At 35.1% G+C, this 21,923-nt stretch overlaps 2 protein-coding genes across 3 annotated transcripts; one reads left to right on the forward strand and one right to left on the reverse strand.

The window, feature by feature from the left end:
* Nucleotides 1-2,017: 2,017 nt before the first annotated feature.
* LOC120197528 (probable protein phosphatase 2C 60) lies at nt 2,018-5,659 on the reverse strand. 2 transcript variants are annotated; one of them, XM_039199031.1, is made up of 11 exons: nt 5,437-5,659; nt 4,707-4,828; nt 4,475-4,538; nt 4,057-4,165; nt 3,515-3,668; nt 3,217-3,342; nt 2,961-3,084; nt 2,751-2,827; nt 2,586-2,638; nt 2,445-2,499; nt 2,018-2,330 (listed from the first exon to the last, which is right to left on the reverse strand). In XM_039199031.1, exons 2-11 carry the CDS (start codon nt 4,821-4,823, stop codon nt 2,139-2,141), a joined length of 1,071 nt encoding a protein of 356 aa, XP_039054962.1. In that variant the 5' UTR covers nt 4,824-4,828; nt 5,437-5,659; the 3' UTR covers nt 2,018-2,138. The 2 variants fall into 2 exon arrangements, with proteins under 2 accessions (XP_039054962.1, XP_039054961.1); XM_039199030.1 differs by having other exon boundaries at nt 4,707-4,834.
* A 6,742-nt stretch (nt 5,660-12,401) lies between these two features.
* Nucleotides 12,402-12,971, forward strand: LOC120197574 (serine/arginine-rich splicing factor SC35-like). The gene has a single exon (XM_039199060.1). The coding sequence runs from the start codon at nt 12,402-12,404 to the stop codon at nt 12,969-12,971; it is 570 nt and encodes a 189-aa protein (XP_039054991.1).
* The last annotated feature ends 8,952 nt before the right edge of the window (nt 12,972-21,923 follow it).

Genomic DNA, 21,923 nt, shown 5'->3' on the forward strand with positions numbered 1-21,923 from the left:
GATTTTACAAAAGATTTTCTAAGTATATTCGATATAATTATTCGAATATCAAAATATTACTCCAAGTCTTTCAAAGTTAAATTTCAATCCTTACTAATGTGTAAAATTATGTTTTATACTTAAAATATTTTTTAAACAATTTTTACAAAATATTTCGAACAAAAAACGAGCCTAAAATCAATTTTTTAGGTAAGTGTACCGATGCATGAATTAATGCATCGATGCACCCTTGTTTTAATTGAACATCGAATGGCTTTTGTGTACCGATGCACTCCATATATATTAATTTTATGCACCGATGCACCCAGGATTTTTCAAAACATCGAAGCATATTTATGCATCGATGCACTATCAGTGTACCGATGCACTAAGGGTCCAACGGTCAAAATATTTGATTTTACACATAGTGTACCGATGCACTAGACTTATGCATTGATGCACCATATGCTCTCACCTGTTTTATTAATTGTTTTCACACTTAAACGGCTCTATTGACTCCACTAATCATCCCCAACGTTCAGAATCAATTGAAGGAGTATTTAAACAAGCTTAGAAGCCATTGATCAAGAACAAGAAACAACAATCAACAAGAATCAAGAGAGAATCAAAGAGAAAGCATCAAACCTCAAGTTCGAGCATTTTCAAGCCTATTTCATTTTATATTCATTTTTCCTTTCAAGAACACGTATTGTGCTCAATTGTATTATTCTTGAGTGTTCTTTCTTTGTTCTAGAATTGTGCAAACACATTTGCCTTGTGAGGTTTTTCATTAAGTTTGCGAATTTGTAATCTTCTCTTTGAGAAAGAGTGTTCTCAAGAATTTGGGTATATTCTTGAGGGAGTTGTAAGATTATCTCTTTGTCCTCAAAAGAAAGAACAATTTAGTGAATTTGTTGGGAAATTCTTAGTGTTGATAGCTAAGGTAGTGGACATAGACTTTGGTTGAGAAAGTCGAACCACTCTAAATCGCTGTGCAAATTACTTTCAATTTTATGCAGAAGCTTCCACCAAATTTTTAATTGCCAATTCACATCCCTCTTGGCCGATTCCATCGATCGATTAACTCAACAAAATAGCATCAAGATAAAAAGGATGGATTCGGACAGTGTTTGGTTGGGAATCGGATAGTGTTTGGCTGGTATTCGGACAGTGTTTTCTAAGATCTGTTGCAACTCCTTGGAAAAAAATAATGTGTCCCATACATTCAACCGTTTCGTGTTCAAAAAAATATTCTCTTTTTGACAAATAATCAGTTAGTTTGTAGTAATTGTAATACTATTTCTAAGTGTTGTAAATGTCCCAACAGTCAGAGTAAATTAATATATCATCAAAGAAAACCAAAACAATCCTCCTGAAATATGGTCCAAAAGGCTCATTCATTAGAGATTGAAAAGTGGTTGGGCATTCGTAAGACCAATTAGCATGACTTTGAATTCAAAATGGGTGTGGTGAGTTCTAAAAGCAGTTTTTTTGTATATCATCTTCCTTGATTCGGATCCGATAATAGTTAGACTTTAAATCGATTTTTGAAAAATATTTAACCCCTAATAATTCATCTAATAAATGCTCGACAACAAGAATGGAAAACTTATTTTTAATGGTCATAGCTACTTTGTGTGGAAAACATTACCCAACGGAATCATCGTCATTGTCGATTCAATATCATAGTGAAAGTTAAAAATCTCTAATATTGAACATTTAGTTAAATGTTAAAGTAAAATTTTAATATATTTTTAAATAAATTATGTAAAATTTAATATTAATTAAAATTAAAATAATACATAATATATTTAAATAATAAAATAATATATTATCGATAATTTTTTTATAAATAATTTTTATTTAAATATTTAAAATTTCACTTGTTAAAAAATATAGAACAATGTCAATTTGGTAAAATATACATTCCAGTAATCTTTTATTCTTTCAACCAAACACTGTAATCTTACATTACTGTCCAACACTGTAATCTTACATTACTGCCAAACAAACCAAACACAGTAATGTAACACTCCCAGTAATGTGTTAGGTAATATTACATTCCGGTAATCCTATTCCCACTGGTAATCTTATATTTCATGAACCAAATGCACCCGAAGGGTCCACACCAACAATTGCAACTACTAGCTTTCTGGACTTTACTCTACCTTCAATTCAGTTTCAATGGATTCAGAATTGGAGGATTGTTCCTTTGCGGAGGAGGCGGACTTGATTGGTTTCTTCAACTGCACCAAGATCATCGTCATATTGTCACAACCTTCACCGGTGGCTGTCGATGGTGCTAAGCACTTATCTAGTACTCTCTCACAAACAACAGAAAGCTTGCTTTCCTGCATTGCATTCCACAGTTTGTACTAAGCAGACAAACATAAAGAAACGAAAGGCATAAACCGAGAAACCAAAAATTACAGATCGACCAAAGTTAGAGATGCTTATGTACAGACCGATTTCAGATGTTCATGAATAAAATCGACTATCATCTGACTTGACATGCAGTCCCTGAAATATAAAATCCATTCAAAAGGCGTTACATGGTGAACCATGAAGAGTACAAGTATAACCAACTAAATGATATATATATATACCAGATTCCATCACATGCCAGAACAATGAAGTCGTCATCATCACAGAGCTCAACCTAATAGAAAATTTCGAAAGAAATATTTTCAATTGATAAGCACATGCAAAGAAAAAGTAGAAAAAAAAATTAATAGTGGCCTGGCTCCAATGCCAATGGAGAATGTACTTACGGTGTTTATGTCGGGATTTGCGGTTACGATTTGCTTTTCAGCAGATAAAAATTTATTCTGCTTGAATTCCATGTCACCTGCAGCAAAAAGAATATTAGACGTGTATGGAAGTCTTCATTTGCATAGGAAGCTATAGATGTGTATAAATGTTAATCCACTTTCTTTGTTTATTTTTCTAGGTATCAAGCCGAGAGGTAAACTAATTATTACCTATTGCCCTTGCAAGATTCAAACTTCCATTGACACGTCCTGCTTGTATAAACCCACCAGCTTTTAAAATCCGTTCTTTCTCGGCTTCGAGATAAGGTTTGTGATCTCTAGAGAGATTGTATGCCTAAGAAAAAAGTAAACCATATAAGAGCGTTCCCCTCCAATGATACTTAAGGTCAATTGATATGATTAACAAAAATAATCTCAATTTTAGAACCCAGTTGGAACGAAATTGCACTCATGAATAGAATATTACCTGACCCTTTCTAGATATCACACAACGAGAATCACCGGCATTTGCAACAATAAGTTGGTCGTTTCTAACAACTGCAACACAGGCTGTGCTCCCGGAAGTCGGTCCAGAAAAGTCAGAATGAGGGCCCTGATTACAATTACAAAAACAATGCTTTCAATATACAAACAGATTGATGCAGGAAAATGAAGGATGAATCATATTATCGAGCAATGTAAGTTCGATTTTTCTTCTTTGATCTTGGTTTCCATCTTAATTAAGGAAGATAATCCAGCTATACTCTTCTTGTTTTTGTAAGTACCTCCTCGAAGGCCCAATTATCAACTTGGCCATTACTATCACCTCCTCTTGGAGACCATATCAATCCTTCTATCATGCCAGTAAACTTGTTTATTTTATCGCCCAAAATGGCTAATTCTCTCCATCCTCTTTGTCCACGCATCATCTCATCCATTCTGCACTAAACGTAACTTCAAGTTAGAAACGTATGAAAGGAACGACGGTAAGGCATACAACCCACCAAAAAAAAAAAAGAATGGAAGCACAATCATTATTAAAATTATGTTAGAAAAGCAACATCAGTCTTAAAACAGTCACAGCGGTCGTGTCACTTTAACTTTCCAAGCTTAAAACCAAAATAATGACATAGAGATGCTATTTCACTATGTATGGAGCAAGCATACGTATGATATCGCTAGGGGGAAGTAAACCCTATGAAATCATAATGAGATGTTCATAGCCCTAAAAGGTGGAACGAAAAGGGAAGTCTGGCATGAATGAATTGAACAGGGAACATTATCGCTGAAAACATAGTGAAGAACAAACATAATCAAATTAAATAACCTGAAAAATGCTCTCTGAACAGATGTTCCGATGTCCCCAGCTGCATAAGCTTCATGCTTGAGAACCTGCTGGTGAAGATATTTAGCACAGAACTTTGCAACCACCTTACCTGCAAGTAATGAATTCGGATAAGTTGAAGGCCACTACTAAGAGAAAAGCATGATGTTATTCTCGGACTGATATATGAAAGCAATTTTGAGAAGCGTTAAACACAAAAAGTTAAAGGTAGCTAAGCATTAACAATCATCTTTAAAGATAAAAGGTGTAAGATCGTTCAATCGGTTCAAGTTCTAAAAGAGAAAAAGCATATGACTGGTAAGAAACAAAAACCTCAAGTTAATATGGTGTACAGGAAATGGTAACCCGTGAATGTAACTAAAAACGATCATAAGAAGTACCTGAACCATCCAAATCTTACCTCCATGACCATCATAAACACCAAAGAACGAAGTAGAAGCATCTAGATCAGGATATGCAGCATGCTAAGAAAACAAATAACAAAAGTAACCAACATATCCATCGTATAAATAGAATTCGGTAGTTTGCAAGAAACATAAGATAATGTAAGGTACAATACACATAAGGAAGACAGACGGCAGAATGAACCATATTACAAACTGAACCATGTTAAATTTTAATTTGTTACTCACAGCATCTTCCATAGTTGCACGCCATCCTTGCATCGATGATAAACCGTATCGAACCCTATCATTCTCGCCGTCTTCCCATAGTTTTTCGGTTTTAGGGGAGCTGAGATATATACCCATCTTTTCTGCAACTGAATGAATCATGTTAAGATTGATTAACAGCTCTTAAATTCAAGTGTATGGCTAATTTGATCTCCCAAGCAAGGATGGACAGGAGGGCGGGTTGGGGAGGTCCCTCAAATGTAAAATTACCATATATTTTAGATTTTTCTAAATATTTTTTGCCCCCCCCAATTTTTTTTTTTATAGGTTCTGTTCTAGGTTAAAGTTCGTCCCAAATCATGCTCCGTCCCTTCACAACTAAAACACATAGCTAAAAACAACAATCAGAAAAGTCTTAAAACTGAATCTTGAATAGGAAGTAAAAAAAAATCAATGCTGAAAGAAGAGAATAAGGAGAAACATACAAGAATTTGATTCTAGATTGAATGCCAACTCTTTTAAAATATATATATAGAAAAACAAAACATAGAATTTACACTGGGAAGGTATGGCAACAAACTAAGAGTCGCTAACTTTGCTAAGATCAAATAAAGGTAAAACAACTAAAGCACTCATAAATAACAAAAAAACCCAGATGCTGATTCGATACATAAATATGAAAAAAACACAAGATTCGAAAGAAAGGGAGAAAGGGTTGATGCTTTGTTGAAGAGCTCAAAAGTATACTTACATGAGGAGCGAGTGGTAAACAGAGGAAATATCTTAATATTGATGGAAAAGGAGTTCTTTAGGAAATCTAAGAAAATCCCAGGAGAATTTTCTGGGAATCTGAGAGGGAAAACGAGGAATTATGGGTTTGAGACAGAAGCTGAAACATAGAGAGACAGAGGGTGAAATAATTACTGCAGAGAAAGAGAGAGAAAGGGAAGTAACAAATCAAAGAGTTTTAATTGATTTTCTTTGGATTGAATTGAAAGATATTACTTCTTTGGAAAGAATAACTGAAACTATTGGTTGATTCCGATATAGCTCCGCAACAAAAGTCGGTTAAATAAAAAAAAATCGATTTCAAAGATGGTATTTAAATAAAAAAATCTGTTCGAATTACATTTGTGAATAAAATAATTTGAGCGGAGAATTTTTCTCATTTTTATAATATTTAATTAAAATTAACTGATTGATAGATCGAATATCAATAATAATACAAAAAAAATATATATTTCATACTATGAAAAAGATTAAATCATATATATATATATATATATGTGAAGTTGATCGATCACGAATATGAATCGATTTTTGATAAATATACTAAAAATCTTGAAAGTGGAGAATAACTGTAAGAAACATACAACAAAATTGTATTGAGACACATTAGACAATTAATGAAAGACAAATAGAGATGAAAGATGAAACTAAGAAGATTTATATGTATGAAATGACCATCCAGCTCAGTTGGTAGAGCACAAGGCTCTTAACCTTAGGGTCGTGGGATCGAGTCCCACAGAGGGCATTTAATAATTCGGAGGTCTCCTACGGAAGCTGCTCTCAACCTGGCATTCGGGGCATCCTACTATCCTACCTCCCCCTTACCCCATTATATATATGGGAATAAGGATCAGCTAATTAGTTGAATAAATGAGTTAAACGTTTAATTAAATAGTTAATGTGGTTCTTAGTTTTTTTAGAACTTTTTGGTCCTAATGTTTTATTTGGAGGGGAAAACCTATAGGGATGAAAATTGTTAATCAATAAAAAAAATCAAATTGAACATTTCGTTTTGATTTTTTAATATAAAATAACATTTCATTTTAGTACACAGTTCAAAATTTAACGTTAAATTTTTGAAAAAAAATGAAAGTTTAGGTACTAAAACGGATCAAAATCGGTACTTTATGTACTAAACGTGTTAAGTTTTTAACTGTGTGGTACTAAAATGAAACAAAAATTAACCATTATGTATGGTTTTAAAAAAATTGAAAGTTTAAGTACTAAAATGGATCAAAACTTGTAGTTTACGTACTAAACGCGTCAAGCTTTTATCGACAGGGTACTAAAATGAAACAAAAACTAAACGTTATGTATGGTTTTGAAAAAAATGAAAGTTTAGTTACTAAATAGATCAACACTGATAGTTTAGATACTAAATGCATAGTTTATCCAAAAATTTACTATACCTTCAAATTTTTGAAAATCTCATCAAACCCCCTTTAGTATTTCTAAAATTTTAATTAACCCTTTTAGAACTTAGTACCAATATATGCCGGTGTTTAAAATTTAATGTATTGTTTTAATAAATCTAGAGTAAATATAAGATATCATTTGTTTATATATATTAATAAAATAATAATAAAAATGACATATCATAAAAATTATTAATAAAATAAATTAGAGTGATTAAAATATGAGCAATTTGAAAGTTGAGTAGTTAAATTGAATTTTTTTTAAACTTTAGCCAAAATAGGAGTGAGAAGATAGTTGAGTGATAAATGATATAATTTACCCATAAAAATACAGTGTCCTTAAGTTTTTAACAAAATAAAATGAAAATTAAATGTTAAGTATGAAAATTAAAAGTTTAAGTGTTAAAACAAATTAAAACTGATAGTTTAAGTGTTAAACGTATAATTTACCAAAAAAAACATTGTCTTCTCCATTAAGGGATAAAAAATCCGACAAACACAAGCAAAGAAGAGGATATTAGAAAACGACGTCGGAATGGAAATTAAAGAATATTTATTACAAATTAAAAGAAAAGGAAAAATATTTCGATTTGATAAAAATCAATACTTACAAAAAATAAAATCAAACAATTTTCAAATATAAATTTTAATTTTAATTAAATTTAAAAAATATTTGGTACACTTAATATTTCATTACATTGAAAATATTTCTCCATGATTATATAATAATTATTTTAATTAATATTTAAAAATAAAAATATATTAATCCTAAGCCTTAGGTGACCGTAGGTTGAAAAGTCGTTTTGTGAATTGGATAATATTTTTGAAAACGGAGCCCACGATTTTTGGTTTTGGTGAATAAGTAGATAAGCATGAACTCAAGGATTAGTTTAATTTGATTGTCCATGTCAGTGACAATTTTTTTAAAATATTATTAATTTTATTGATTAAAAAATGTTAACTTATAGGGTAAATTATAAACTTAATCACTCAAATCTCTTCTAAATCCTATTTTGATTGATAAAGTTTAGTTTTTTAATTCTAATTAAACTTTTATTTTGCTCCATTTTGATCACTCAAGTGTTAAATCATAAATGGAAGGTTAATATAGTAGTCACATGTGCTAATGTGGACTACTTTTTATTGACGTGGAATCCATATTCCATCCATATTATTTCCCCTTTTTACTTTTCTCTTTAATTATATCTTCTTCTAAAGATGAAAGTTTTACACTTTCATCATATTCCACGCTAACACTACAATTACCATTTTCTAATGTTTTCTTTGACCACTTAAGATATCAACTAATTTATCTTATTGTCTCGTATCACTTTATTACTTTAGATTTTATCTAAATCAATATAAAACTCATAAAAACTCAACCCAAAATCTAAAACTCATAAAACATTACTTATCACTAAATCAACGTGAAATCAAAGTATACAACTTACTTTCTCCTTCTCCACATCTCCGCTATTAAATTTAAGAAGGAAATTCTTCGTTATCGAGAAATCAAAGAGAATTAAAATTTATGAGTTTTTTCAAAAAAAAATGAAAAATGTTTTAGGTTCATTTCATAAATTTTAAAAGAAAAATATCTAATCATAACATCGTTAAGTATTTAATTACATAACGACCAAAATAAGAATAAACTGAAAATCGAATAAGTAAATTTCAAAAATCAAATTTTAATTAAAATAAGAGCGAAGAGGAAATTTATAATTTGTCCTAAAAATTCACATTTTATAATCTATTCTTTTATTTCCAAATAAATGAATGATAAGACCATGTGATACAAATTACAAAGAAAATAACCAAAACCCTGCGAAAGATGTCTTATGGTTGCAAGAACAGCAAATCATGCAATATGCAAAGGGATGCCAACAAGCGGGTCAGGATCGAGTTTTTTTTTTGTCAATTTAACTTGATCAAAAAATATGTATTTTCATTCAAATTTGATATGATTTAAAAATTATATATCTTTTATTCAATTGGACCTGACTCAAAATTATATATTCTTCACCTGCCTTTGGTCCAACTCAAATTTTAGAATATAAGTCTCACATTATCTAACCCGATATAAAATAAAATAATTTTTTTAAAGAAATTACATTATTATCCTCTATTCAGATCATATTAAAAAAAATTTCACCCTCCATTTAAACTTGACCCGACCCAACCCTTAAAATATCCAACTTAACCCGATTCGACCCAAACCCAAGATTCTTTTTATAAAATTTGATCTATCAAATTAGGTCAAATCGAAACTCATTAATTTTGGGTTAAATTGCAATCTCTAGATATACATGTCTTTGAAAAATAAAGATCTCAACTTTAAAAAGTTAGGGTTTTTAGTGTACCTTTCGAAGAGGAGGGAGAGGCCCCCAATTGATTTTGGGATTATGATTTTAAGACCCATTTGTCATAATTTTGCCCAACTACTCCAGTTTTGTATCAAAGATTATTAAGGATATCATATGCATCTCTCTCCCTCGAAGGCTCTAACTTTGGATATGTATAGGGAGGATTAAAATCAGACTAATATTAATATTTCTATTCTATAAAGTCATTTTTAATTTTCAATTTGAGTTGTATTTTGTAATTGACTTCAAGTCTAGTTGAATGTAAAGTAAAAAATATTTAATCTGATTAGCTTCGGATATAATAGCATAATAATCTTTCTTAGCTTCAAAATCATACACAACCCAAAATAATAAAGTGATCAATTCCAAATAATAAACAAAATGAGTAATGACCCAATACGACATACAATCATACCTCTCAAATATTTGATTCAGCTTTCGTTGGAGGATTAGGGTTCATTGGCGCTCGTCCCCAATTTTGCTGCTCGATCAATTAGGGTTTCTCTTTTTCCTTGGTGAGATCGTTTCTTCTTCTATTAGCTGCGCTATTTCTTTCTGTTATTGCTAGATTGTTGTCTCGTGTTGGGTTTTTGGTTTATTTTTTAACTTAGCTTCATATTTGAGTGTTACACTTCTCCTCTGTTGGTAACTTAGTTGAGGTAGTCTATTTTTGGAGTCAATCTGTGATATCCATTTCTGCATGCAAGATGCTTGTGAAAAAGCCTTAGTTAATCAGTCTTTTAATTGGGGGGTAGATAATGAAATGTGAGTTATGTTCAGTGGATGTTTGCATTGCATGTGAATCAACAGAATTGAGATAAGATTTAGGAAGTATAGTTTAGACTCGCAGACAGAAATCCTAATTCTTCAGAGGGAATACTGGAAAAAAGATGGTGTTCAGACATAGAGCTTCAGGGAGGTTTGGTAAAGCGAAGAGATCTATTCAGGTTCCCGAGTGTTTTTATGTTTTTGTCAATAACGTTAGCAAAAGGATCCACACTTCAACTCTCAAGGAAGCATTTCAGGTTTATGGCGACGTGTTAGATTTTTTCATTGCGTACAGAAGTAGCAAAAGACAAGCAAGTGGATCGACATTCACCTTTGTCAGGTACAGAAGTATGGCTGAAGCAAACAAAGCTGTTTTAAGTGCTGACGGCAGGTTGATGGATGGTTTTAAGATTAGAGTTTACCATGATAAAGCGTTAGCAGGAAATATTAAGAGGGTAGGCAGAAGTTTCATAAAGGTTTGGAAGCCTTCTTTAAGGGATTCCATATCATTCAAGGAAGCTCTTCGAGGTGTGCGGGGAGATGTTGGTAAGCCTCAAGAGAATGAAGAATGTTAACATTCTTTTAAAATTTATGGATCAGAATGTATGGTTCATATCAATATTGTAGAAAATAGAGATCTTAGCTTTTCCTCTTTAACTGATGTAGTAAGTAGGAATATTGTCATTCCTAAGCATGAGGTATCGTGGAGAGAGTGCATCCTGGTTGGAAAAATAAAAAATAGATATAATGAAGATATCATTCAAACAATCTTTAGAGCTGAAGGTGTTGATGTAAAGGTTAGCTTATGGCATGACCTGCTGGTGATTATTCAATTCAGGAATAAAAGTGATCGGCAAGAATGTTGGGTAAAAAGAGAAGATTGGATTCGGCTTTGGTTTGATGAACTATAATTATTGGAAGGCTATTAGAAAAGAGTCAAAATCAAAGTTTGGGTTATCCTGAAGGGTGTTCCTCTTTCAGTTTGGAGTGTCAAGTTCTTTAAGGATATTGGTAGTCTATGGGGTAGAGTTATTTCGATCGATGAGGAAACCATCAATCGGGACAGGTTTGACGTTGCAAGAATTCTGCTGGAAGTACATTCGAATCAGCCATTCCAGAGAAAACTTTCATTATCTTTAATGGTTGTGTTTATAACATTAAAATTCAGATTGAAGTTCAGGAGGAGGTTCGAGCTTTCATAGATGGTTCTTTGGTGGGTGATGGGGAGTGGCGAACTACTCATGATGGGGAGGCTGATGTCCCAGTTTTTGAAGTTGAAAATATCGAGAGTTTTGGTTTCGAGATAGAACCTCATGAGGTCGGTTTGTCTGATTCGTTGAGTCTGAGTCATGATAATGCGAGAGTAGCATCGGCAAGCAGACCATTGTGTGCTGATGCCATCGTGGATTTTGTTGGTGCTTCATATGTGGGCCTTCATGAAGTTCCGATCTTGTCTAATAGTGGGACAATCTTTCAAGCTTCTGATGAGAGTATTGGCATGATGGAAATTAATAGAGGCTCGGATCTATATTGGGCATCTCAATCTATTTCAAATTGTTCAAGGCTCCTTGATGTGCCAATAAAAGAAGTGTCCTCCATTAAAGGATTTGATGAGGCTTGTTTGGTTGATACTCGTGTTGGAAAAAATTCCAAGTTTTCGAATGACAGTATAAAATATGTTAATTATCCTATTGATAACTCCTCTAACCCAGCAAGGATGAGAGTTAATCAGGCAATTGTTAAAGCCCCTTCGAAAATCAAAATCGCAAATAGAAAGAAGATGTGCTCGAAAGCAAGGGTCGGTGTGTAGTATTCTAGAAGCGGTTTGAGTAAATGTGGAGTCCTTGGCGAGGAAAACTCGGGTAGAAAGTTGGGTTCAGTAAATGAAGCTGAGGCATCCTTAGATATTGGCGAGGCATTGGAGGTGGAGTTCTCTGGATTGAGACAGATCGTAATTCAGAGATTAGAATCAATCGGGATTTCGGGTTTGTTCTGATTCTGCTTCTGTATTGATTTTAACTGTACGTATTTAATTATATGGAATTGGGTTTATCGGTATTATCTTGGAATGTTAGAGGGTTGGGTAGAAGCAAAAAAATTAGAGACATCTCTAGGGTTATTGTTTCGAACAAAGCAAATATGGTCTTCTTACAGGAATAAAAAATTTCAGGTATTACTGCTTATGTTGAAAGAAGGTTAAAGGGTTCAATTTTTAATGAAATGGATTTTACACCGGCTGAAGGTATTTCGAGTGGGTTCATATCTATGTGGGATCATAATGTGTTTAATGTGAGTAGTAGAACTGTTCTTAGGAGAATCGTTGCTCTTAAAGGAATGTTAGTTATGAACAATAGGGAGATATGACATAAAAACATTTAACCATGAGTGAGAAAAGTAGAGAGAGAAAGAGAGCGGGTGCGTTTGGTCGTTCATTCTCCGGTGAGGAATGGACTGTTTTTGTTGGAAATCTTAGTAAGAGAGTTACCAGAAGTGAGTTAAGAGAGATTTTCAACCATTATGGTAGAATAGTGAGGGTCTTTATCCCAAGTTTTATGGTTAAAACGAATTATAAGTCATCCACGTTTGCTTTTGTGCAATATGCGGTGGAGGAAGGTTGCAGAAGAGCAGTTATGAATGTAAATGGAACGTTGATTGATGGGAAGAGAGTCACTGTGGGGGTGGCTAAGTATAAGAGGGGCAGGAAGAGAGATGCAGAGGTTAAAAGATCTCAGCTGGAAGGAATTAAGCCATTTAGAGAAGCTAATGGTAGACAGCAGGTTGACTTGGAGTCACCGAGAAGTTTGAGAGATGGCAGAACGTATAAGGAGGTTGTGAATGTGGATAAAAGTAGGAGTGTGGATCAACAAAGAAGGGTGAACAGGGAAGGTCAGAAGAAAGCAAAAGGAGTAAGAAATGTCTGGGATATGCACATCCCATCAGAAGATTTTTAAAGATACATTTCAGCCTGTTATGGTGGTGCGAGCTTTGGCAAAAGAGGGGTTCCAAGTCAAGATAGTAAAGTGGGGATACGTTAGGAACGCATGCATTATTATCTTCAATACAAATGAAGAGTTCTTGAAGGCGTGGTCGAGTCTTAGAGAGAAACTTTACTGCTGGTTTGATTGGGTAGATCCATTATTGAGTGAAGATGGAGTCCCTTTGGCTTATTGCTTGGTCGAGTTGGTTGGGTTACCGCTTCTTAGCTGGAGTATTCCTTTTCTAGAGAAGCTTGGAGGAAAGTGGGGAAAGGTTGTTTGTATCCCGGAGGAAACAAGAAACAGAGATGACCTCTCTTCGACTAGAATGCTGCTAAGGGTGGCAAGTCCGTTTGATGTACAAGAATCTGTTATTGTAGGATCTTATGGCAGATCGTTTAAAGTTAAAATTAATGTGGGATCCAGCTCTAATGCTTTCTCTGAAGCTTATGGAGACGTGAGGCAGATTTTGTCATTTGGCAACTGCAGTGACGAAGTGTCAAAGGAGGAAGATGGTATAAACAAAGATAAGGTAGGAGACAACAGGGAGAACTCTGCAGAAGGTTTCTGGTCAAAAGTTGACACGTGGCTTCAGAACAGTCAAGAAAGGAGGACGTTAGAAGAAGGTGGGGAACAAGATTTGGAAAATAAGTCAGACACTCTGCCCAATAGTAATGGGGTGTCAGACAAGTTTGAATTTGAATTAAATCCCAGGGGGAGTTTGTAGGCCTTGGGCTGAGAGAGGTTGCGGTCCAGAGTTCAGCCCATTCAGAGTCTAATTGGGAGTCTTATTCTCCTGTTACTAAAATTATTCCAGCTGGCCCTGCTGTGAAGTTGAATTGGGCTAGGCTAGCAAACAAGAATAAAGAGCAGAATCTGTCTGAATTTTTTGCAGAAGAAAGAAGTGTATCAATAGAAGAAGGAAAAAATGGGGATCTGGAAGATGAAGATATTATGCTAGGTTTGTCAATTAGGAGTGCTCCTGTTGGCAGAAGGGGAAGAGGACGCTATGCTCGAGTTTATAAAAGGTCAAGAGATAGAAGAATATGGTTGTGTCTAGCTATTGAAGATGATGTCTTCTTTCCCATGGCTTCTCCGAAGCTTAAGCAGAACAATTCTGTTCCTAGAAGTATAAAGCAGTTTCCTACGAAAAGTATTGGAAAGGGACAAGATAAGGACTTCAATGGTTCTGCCGATTTTCAGAATACATCTACGATCCCTACCATTTGTAATGATATTGTTGAAAGGGTGGAAGCAATTTCTGTGAATGCTTCAGGGAAAGGAAATGAAAAGAGAAGGAAGAGAAGGAAGAGGAGAGCCTTAATTTCTGAAGCTATTGACTTGGTTAATATTTCGGCTGCTTCTTCTTCCTCTTTTGTGGAATTACTGAAGGAAGCAGTGGATACTTGGGAAGTATGTGAGATGTTAGGTATTTCATTTAAGGAAGGGAAGGAGGCTTTTATTGATAAATTATTATGTCTTGGTCAAGAGACAGATGCAGTTAGGGGTGGATGAAGGCTGCTCAGTTTTAGCTGAGTGTAGGGGGAGTAATTCTTTTTTATGAATAATTTTAGTATTATTTCGTGGAACATTAGGGGTCTTGGGAGGAGGGAGAAGTGTGTAGCTGCAGCAAGGTTAGTCAAGAAGACGAAACCAGTTTTTCTTTTCATTCAAGAATCTAAGTTGGAAAGATGCCATGGGGCGATTTTTAGAAGGATTTGAGGTAACTTGTTAAAGGGGTGTTGGTTTCTCCAGCAAAGGGGTCATCGGGGGGCTTGATTACATTGTGGAATGAGAACGTGGTTCAAGTCATTGATCAGTTTGTGCATAGTAGGTTTCTGGCGTTAGTAGGAAAATCTAAGCATGGTTCTATGGAGTTTGTAGCTATTAATGTTTATGGGCCTACAGTCGAAGCTGAGAAGGAGGTTTTTTATAGGGAGTTGCTGAAGTATGTTAGAGCTCTAAATTTACCAGTGTGTTTAGGGGGAGACTTCAACGCGTATCTTGATTCAGAAGAAAAGATAGGCAAATCACAAAATTGGCATACTATTGATATTTTCAGGTCATTCGTGCAAAATGCCAATCTTATTAACTTGCCTATGTCAGGAGGTTCTTTCACTTGGTGCAGTAATAGAGAATCTTCAACATGGGTGAGATTGGACAGGTTCCTTATTTGCGCAAGATTCCTTAAGATTTTCCCTAACATTGTGCAGTCGATTTTACCGAAATCTATTTCAGACCATAATCCAATCTTGCTGGAGGATAAATCTACAAATTGGGGTCCAAAACCTTTTAGGTTCTTTAATTTTCTTTTAGAAGAACAAGGTTTTGATGATTTAGTTGCAGACTCACTGGAAGTAGAAGAGAAGAAGAACAATAGTGGTGGAATTTTCAGAATCTTGCAGGGTGCAAAAAATGAAATCAGAAACTGGTCTGGAAGTGGACATTTAGGGCTGTCAGAGTCAATTTCGTTGCTGGAAATTAAAATTAACAGTCTGGATTTAAAGTGTCAAGGTGGAAAGCAGTCTGCAGGGGATTGGGCACAATTGATTGAGTCTAAAAAGGAATTATGGAGACTGTTAAGGATCGAGGAGAGAATTTGGTTTCAAAAATCTAGAAACAGATGGATTAAAGATGGCGACATGAATACAAGGTTTTTTCATCTTAGTGCATTGAAAAGGAATAGATTCAACACTATTCATTCTATCAATTTTAAAGGCAAAGTTATTTCGGATCCAGAAAAGATAAAAAACAGTGTGTTTAAGTTTTTCAAGAATGCATATAATGAAAAAACTACACTGGAAGTTGAGGGCTTGAATTTTGATTTTAAACAGTTGTCTCAAGTTCAAAGTGATTCTCTAGAAGAGGTGTTTACAGAGCAAGAAGTGGCAAGCAATTTCATCTTCTGATAGTGCAAAAGCTCCAGGGCCAGATGGTTTAACAATGGGTTTTTACAAGAAGTATTGGAATTTGTTAAAGGTGAAGATTATGGAGTTTTTTTCAGATTTTTACAATGGAAAGAAGTGGGTTCATGGGGTGAATCATGCTTTTATTACCTTGATTCCAAAGAAAGGTAATTCTGAGAGTATTGAAGATTATAGACCTATTAGTCTAGTGGGCAGCTTGTATAAGATTCTCTCTAAGGTTCTTTCAAAAAGACTTTCTTCTTGTGTTAAAGATATTGTTAGCCCTACACAGTTCGCGTTTATTCCGGGGAGGCAATTGTTGGATTGTGCCTATTTAGCAAATGAAGGCATCGATTATTGGAGGAAACAAGGGCTGCAGGGGGTTGTTTTCAAAGTGGATTTTAGCAGAGCTTATGACACCGTGGATTGGCAGATTCTGTTAAGGCTTATGAAGGAGATGGGCTTCGGAGAAAGGTGGTGTTCTTGGATAAATCAGTGTATTTCTACAGCTTCTATATCTATTCTACTGAATGGGTCTCCTACAAAAGAGTTTCATATTGCTAAAGGTTTGCGACAAGGATGTAGTCTTTCTCCTCTTTTGTTTAATGTGGTTGGTGAACTCCTTCATATGATGTTAAATAAAGCTGTGGAATTAGGATTATTTCAAGGGTTTTCTTTTGGAAATGTGCAAAACAGTTTCAATTTGACCCATCTTCAGTTTGCGGATGACTTAATTATTTTTTGTCGAGCCTCCATCACTCAAATTAAAAACGTTAGACGAGTGTTGATGATTTTTAGTTTTATGACGGGGCTTCATCTTAATTTAGTTAAGAGTAAATTGTATGGTATTAATGTGGAGGACACACTAAGAAATTGGGCTATGGACATTGGCTGCTCTATTGGTTCCTTTCCGACAGTTTATTTAGGCCTTCCGTTAGGGGCTAAAAGAAACTGTGAGAAACTGTGGGAGCCAGTCCTAGCTAACTTTGATAAGAAATTGGCGGGATGGAAAGCTTCTTCTTTGTCTATGGACGGTAGATTGGTGCTTATTAAGTCGGTTTTATCCTCTTTACCTATCTTTTATCTCTCTATTTTCAAGATTCCAGCTAAAATCTGTCAAAAATTAAACTCTTTGATGGCGAATTTTTTATGGGGTGGAGGAGAAGAAAAGAAGAAAATGCATTGGGTGAGTTGGATTAAGATTTGTAAACCGAAGTGTGGAGGTGGTCTAGGAGTTGTTGATTTGAAGCTTATTAATAGAACACTATTGGGAAAGTGGGTGTGGAAGTTTGCCAACGAAAAAGAATCTTTGTGGAAAAAGTTCTTATGTTCTAAACATAGTGTTAGTTGTCTTTTTATGGATGTCAATAAAGTCTCCTCCCACAAGGACTCTTGGATTTGGAGAGGTATTGTGAATAGCTACATGAAGGATGATTTCTTTGGAGGATGCATTAGATCTCATGCGAGGTTACAAGTTAGGAATGACAATTCGATTTTCTTTTGGAATGATACATGGTTGGGGGATTTTCCATTGAAAGTTCTTTTCCCTAGGATTTTTGCTCTGTCAACAAATCAAGGGGGTAAGGTTGCTGAATTTGGTAGTTTTGATTTGAATGGTTGGGAGTGGAATATTAAGACTAGGAGGAATCCATGCGATTGGGAAGTGGCTCAGCTGGTTGATCTATTGGACAAGCTCAATGTTATCAAATTAAATGAATCTTTGGAGGATTGTATGCTTTGGGTTGGTGCGGGTGAGGGTTTGTATTCCGTTAAAGCTTGCACGAAATCTTTCTACTCAGTGGACGAGGATAACTTTAGGTGGAACAAATGTGTTTGGCAAGGTCTGGTTCCTCCTAGAGTAGAGGTTTTCCTTTGGCAAGTATCACTTAATAAAGTAGCGGTTAGAGGGGAATTGAAGAAAAGGGGGGTTCCCTTAGGGGAGGACTCTTAATGCCCCTTTTGCAATCAAGCAGAGGAATCAGTTCAGCATCTGTTTATTTCCTGCCAGTTTTCCTGGGTACTATGGAACAGAATCATAGCCTACTGGGGTATCAAGTTAGCCTTACCTACTGATCATTCTTCAATTCTAATTTCATGGTCTGTTCTTAGGCCATTTTCTAATATGCGGAAGTTTATTCCGGGGGCTGTTTTATGGTCGATTTGGAAGATGAGAAACGAAATTGTTTTTGAAAGAGGCAAGCTGGACACATCCTCATTGTTTTTCAAAGTCAGGTTAAGGCTTGCGAAATGGTTCCTAGCTAAGTATCCTTTATCCTCTATTCTAGTGGACTCTCTAATTGGTGATCCTTCATTGGCTGATAATATTTCAGCTTCTCTTGATGCGAATAGGCCTATGGTTTACTGGAGTCCTCCTCCAGTCGATTTTTTTAAGTTTAACGTGGATGGAGCAGTTAGTAGGGTTGGGTTGTTAGCAGGAATTGGGGGCATTCTTAGAGATTGGAATCGGATTAAATTGATGTCGTTTTCAGAAAAAATAGGACCTACTCCTATCATTTTAACAGAGTTAAAAGCTATCAAAAGAGGAATAGACATCTTTGTGTCATCAGAATGGGTATTGAAGGGAAGGCTTATTATTGAATCTGATTGCAAGTTAGCTGTGGAGTGGTTGAAATATCAGGAGTCAGTTCCACCTTTTCTTTTAAATTTTGTCAAGGATATTGCGGATGCGGTTTCTGAGTATGAGGTCATTGTGAGGTGGATTCCGAGAAGCTGTAATTGCGAGGCAGATTTGCTTGCAAAGGAGGGGATTGGGTAGTGAGTCACTTTTTTAGTACTGGGTTCGGAGGTTTTTCATCAAGGCGTTATAAGAGTGTGCTTAAGTTTTATGTATCTTAAAGGAGTGGTTTTAGTTTTATGTAATTTTTACATTATCAATATATTAAGGTTCTCTATTCCTCCTTCCCCTAGTAGGTTCTGACCTCATGGTAAGGATTACTAAGAAGGAGGTTTTTATGAGACCTACTTTTCCTATAAAAAAAATAGGGAGATATGACTAATCAACGTCTACGGCCCTAATGTGCAAGGTGATAGATTGAATTTTTTGAGCAATTGATTAATGTCATCTCTAATTTGAATATCCATGTTATAGTGGGGGTTATTTTAATAATGTTATGGTGGATTTTGAAAGATTAGGGGTCCATGATCATTCGACTGCCATGAGAATTTTTTAAGATTTTATTTCTGCGTGTGATCTAATTGAAGTTCCAAATTCGAGCAGTTTCTATACTTGGTTTAGGGGAGGTGTGAATGTCGCTGCAAGCAGGCTGGACAGATTCTTGATTTCAACAGAAATAGCTGGCATGCTCCCTCAATTGTTGAAATTTACTCTTCCTAGGAATTTATCTGACCACAAACCTGTTTTGCTTAAAAAAAGGAGGGTAAGAACATTCCATAGGCCTTTCAAATGGTTTAATCATTTGGCGGATGACCCCATTCTGTCCGATACAATTAAGGGGGTATGTAATTCTAACAACGACATTGGTTTGAACCAAATTTTGTTGCTGGTCAAGACTGCAACTAAGGAAAGGGAGAGAGTAGGTAGAGACAATAATCCTGATTCTGTGGAGGAGATTGGTAAAAGGATTAATTCTTTAGAAAATAGGTGCATTTCGGATCCCTCTAATATTTCAGTCCACTATGAGATTGTAAATTTGAAAGCTAAATTGTGGGCGGTTTTGAGGAAGGAAAAAAGGGAATGGCTACAAAAATCCAGGCTAAAGTGGTTTAAAGAGGGCGATAAAAACACAAAAAGTTTCCATCTTACTGCTGCATCTAGAGGTCAAAAGAATCATATTTCCAAATTAAAGGTTCATAATTCAATTTTCAAGAATCAGGCTGGAATTCAACAAGCTTTTGTTAATTACTTCCGGGTCGGTTATAATGATATGAATACACTCCCTCTTAAGAGATTTGACGTTCCTTTCAAGTGTTTAAATGTTTCCACTAGAAGGTTTATTGAAAGTTCATTTTTTGAAGATGAGATTTGGCTTACAATTAAGTCGTCTGATGGTTCAAGAGCTCTGGGGCCAGATGGGTTTAATTTGGAATTCTTTAAGAGGTTTTAGAAGTATATCAAGGGTGAAGTCATGAATTTTATGGATGATTTTTTCTGGGGCAGAATGGAAGACTATTATTTTAATAAATCTTTCATTGCTCTTATCTAGAAGAAAGTTGAGGCAATTAATCATAAAGATTACAGACCAATTTCATTGGTGGGTAGTATGTACAAGATTGTGGCTCGTGTATTGGCTAAGAAGATAGCGAGTTGCCTTCAAGAAGTGGTTAGTGAGAACCAATTCGCTTTCACTGTCGGTAAACAGATCACAAACTGTTCTTTGATTGTGAATGAGTTAATCAACGATCTATTCAAAAGAAAGAAAAAACAGTATTGTTCAAGGATGATTTCAGCAAAGCCTATGATACTGTAGATTGGACTTTTCTGAATCTGATTCTAAAGAAAATGGGCTTCGGTAGAAGATGGAGGAAATGGGTTAATTTCTGCATTTCGACCCCTACGATTGTTGTGCTAGTTAATGGGTGTCCTAATAGTTTTTCTATCAAAAGGGGTCTTAGACAAGGATGTCCACTGTTGATGTTACTGTTTAATATTGTGGGTGAGGCTTTAAGTGGATTGATTAAGAAATCGATTGATATAGGTCTTTGTCGTGGGGTTGAAGTGGGTTCTGGAGGTGTAGTTTTTTTTCCATATCCAATTTACAAATGACCTCCTCATTTTCTCGGAAGCAAAAGAATCAATGATTATAAATACTAACCGTGTGCTAAAAATTTTGAAATTGGCAGCGGGTCTGAAGTTAAATAAGAAAAAGACCATGATTTTCGGCATAAATGTGGAAGAAAACCAAGTTAGAAGAAGAAAACCAAGTTAGATGATGGGCTGATTCGATCTATTACGGTTGGGCAAAGCTTCCAACGACTTATCTGGGTCTCCCGCTTGGTCATAAGAAGAATTCAAAGTCTCTGTGGTAGCCCATCTTGGACAAAGTTAGATCTCAGCTTCAAAGTTGGAAAGGTAAACTTCTATCTTTCGGAGGTAGGCTAACGTTGATTAAATCAGTTTTGGCTAATTTGCCTGTGTATTATATGTCCTAGTTTCAAATTCCGAAGTCCATAGTCGCGATGATAAATAAGTGTATAGAAAATTTTGTATGGAACGTTAAGCGGATAAAAGTATTCATTGGATTAAGTGGGAGTGGTCCAAAATCGTATGGGGGTTTGGGTATTTATGATGTTAAAACTAGGAACCGTGCTTTGCTCAATAAATGGATTTGGCGGTTTAGTGAGGATAATGATACTTTATGGAGGAAATTAGTAGTAGCTAAGTACAACTACGATAAAGATTCAATTCTTCCAAAAGTTATTAATGTTAGAAATTCTTCGTGGGTGTGGCGTAACATTGTTAATCCAGTCGTTTCCAATGAGATTGATTTCCTTTCTGAAGTGAGGTGTGTGATGGGTACTGGGAATAAAATTGATTTTTGGACGGATCACTGAACAGACTTTGATTCTCTAAAATCAACTTTTCCAAGAATTTTTAGTATAGCGATTAAAAAATCAAGGAAGATCAGTGAGTTTGGACTTCAAGTTCATGGAGTATGGGAATGGAGGATTGAGTTGAGAAGTCTTTTTGAATGGGAAAAATAATGTGGACCGATTTTATTCATGTTCTGAATAGAGCTGTGAGCTCTGTTTCTTGCTTAGACAAATTAAATTGGTCAGGTTCTGCTGATGGCAGGTACATCTCCAAATCTTATTGCTCAAAATTGGCTTCTATGGGCAAAGTGAAAGATCCAGTGTGGAGTTTGGTTTGGTCTAAAGTCGCTCCTCTTAAAGTCTCTGTTTTTGTGTGGAAAGCAGTCCATCTAAGGCTGCCGGTAATGTTAGAGTTGGTAAAGCGAGGAGTTAATTGCATCGAAAATTCCCACTGCTTGTTTTGTAACCGTGAACCAAAATCTATTAATCATGTTCTGTGCCATTGCAAGGT

This window comes from Hibiscus syriacus, unplaced genomic scaffold (assembly GCF_006381635.1).
Source record: "Hibiscus syriacus cultivar Baekdansim isolate YM2019G1 unplaced genomic scaffold, ASM638163v2 tig00117048_pilon, whole genome shotgun sequence".
In the NCBI taxonomy this organism is placed as follows: domain Eukaryota; kingdom Viridiplantae; phylum Streptophyta; class Magnoliopsida; order Malvales; family Malvaceae; genus Hibiscus; species Hibiscus syriacus.